General features: G+C 38.1%; 1 protein-coding gene across 1 annotated transcript; it reads left to right on the top strand.

The window, feature by feature from the left end:
- Nucleotides 1-1,687, top strand: LOC108564514 (torsin-1A-like; the record flags this gene model as incomplete). The annotated part of the gene is given in 5 exon segments (XM_017923580.1): nucleotides 1-474; nucleotides 539-804; nucleotides 856-1,156; nucleotides 1,218-1,365; nucleotides 1,431-1,687. Coding segments are annotated over 5 exon segments (1,002 nt in total). The 3' UTR covers nucleotides 1,567-1,687.
- Nucleotides 1,688-1,910: the final 223 nt, after the last annotated feature.

Genomic DNA, 1,910 nt, shown 5'->3' with positions numbered 1-1,910 from the left:
AACTAATTTGCTCCTCCCCTCTGCACCGCGAAGTTGGTTGCAGATCATCAGTGCTGCCATCCTCAAAACACCAATAGTTATACCAATCATCGTGGATCATGATAAAATCATCACTTGATATAGAAAAATGGTTTTGAATTTTAACCAAATTTACCTGTAGTTTCCGCACAGTCAATTAGGTACCTGTTGTTGATTTCTATGGTAACCAAGAGCAATTGGGTTGGACAACCCACACGTTATCATTTTTGACGTTATACCACTTCTACCTCAAATCAACCTTTACACAGAAAAAAAAGGAAACAGTACAAGTTGAAATTAAAATAATGTCTTTTAAATCAATTTTATTCACCACTCTAGTTTTAAGTCTAACCAAGTCTGTGATCAGTTTTAGCTTTGGAGAATTTTTTCATGATAATGTTGTGTGTTTGTTCGGTGAGTGCTGTGGCCGCAAGCAGATCAAAGCAGATTTTTACAGTAAGTATTTATTGATGTAATCAACGATATAATGTTTAATGATTTTTTCCTTCTTGCAATGCAGAATTGGAGAACCTATTGTATTACAACATTTATGGACAACATTTGGCCAATAAGATTGTCATTGCAGCAATGAAATCACATTGGGACAGTCCGCATGCACAGAAAGCTCTAACCTTGAGTTTCCATGGATGGCCGGGGAGCGGAAAGAATTATATCACCAGGTTCATAAAGGAGAGTGTCTATCTGAAGGGCTCGAACAGCAGGTTTGTTCATCACTTCATGGGGAGAGTGCATTTCCCGCAAGAAAAAGATGTTCCTCTATATAGAGTATGTGCTGCATTCGTAAATTGATTTTCTCAAATAAGCGTTCGATTTTAGGAGAACTTGTATAATTGGATTAAAGGTAACGTGAGCGAATGTCCGTATCAGATCTTCATCTTCGACGAGGTGGACAAAATGCCTGATCGAGTTCTGGATGTGATCAAGCCGATGATTGATTACAACGAGAACGTGGATAAGGTGGACTACAGGAAGTGCGTGTTCATATTCCTATCGAATACGGGAGGCAGCATTATTACGCGCGAAACGTTGAAACTTTGGAAGGAAGGGATCAAAAGGGAAGATATTCAACTGAAACATTTCGAACAGCACATCTCCAAAGGAGTTTTTAATGAGAAAGGTGCGCTCGCGTCTAATTAGTTTACTTATTAAATTTCCTACAATTTCCTTCTTCGCTTCAGGTGGATTCTATCATTCCGATACGATTAAGAGCAACTTGATCGATCATTACATTCCGTTTCTGCCGATGGAAATGGAGCACGTGCGGTTGTGCATCGTGAATCTCTTCGAGATGAGGCAGATCAAGAAACCGAGCGAAGAGGCGATCACGTAAATTTACTCTTACGGCGATGGTGAACTTTTTTTTTTAATCTCTTGCTTGCATCGATTTGTAGAGAAGTCTTGGATTTCATCGAGTGGGGACCGGAACCGGAGCGGAAGTATTCGAAGACCGGATGCAAGAGGTTGAGTCAGAAGGTCGCCCTGGTGGCGCACAAGTATAGAAAATCGAATTCCAAGGAAGAACTTTAAAAAGTACAATTGAACAAAAACACATTCAGCTAATTCACGTACAACTCTAATTTGTACTTATTTTTTACATGTTGTATATATAAATATTTAAAATAATTAAATTGATATTAATTAAAACCTATCCAATAAACTCATTTATTTTAATAAACCTTCTTATACGTAAGCAAGCCCGACAACCGAAAGAAATCCCGACTGTATTAAAGTCCTTACATAAACATATATCGGTGACAATCGCAATCCCGACAACCGAAATCCCGTTAATCAAATTCTCGACGTTTGAAATGCCGACTGTATCTAAATCCCGACTACCATAAAAATGTTATTGTAGAAATTTATAATAATCA

The sequence above is a fragment of the Nicrophorus vespilloides genome, unplaced genomic scaffold, assembly GCF_001412225.1.
Source record: "Nicrophorus vespilloides isolate i.1.1-1 unplaced genomic scaffold, Nicve_v1.0, whole genome shotgun sequence".
NCBI lineage: Eukaryota > Metazoa > Arthropoda > Insecta > Coleoptera > Silphidae > Nicrophorus > Nicrophorus vespilloides.
Note: the sequence above shows the minus strand (reverse complement) of the source record. Positions and strands in the feature narration are given on the sequence as shown.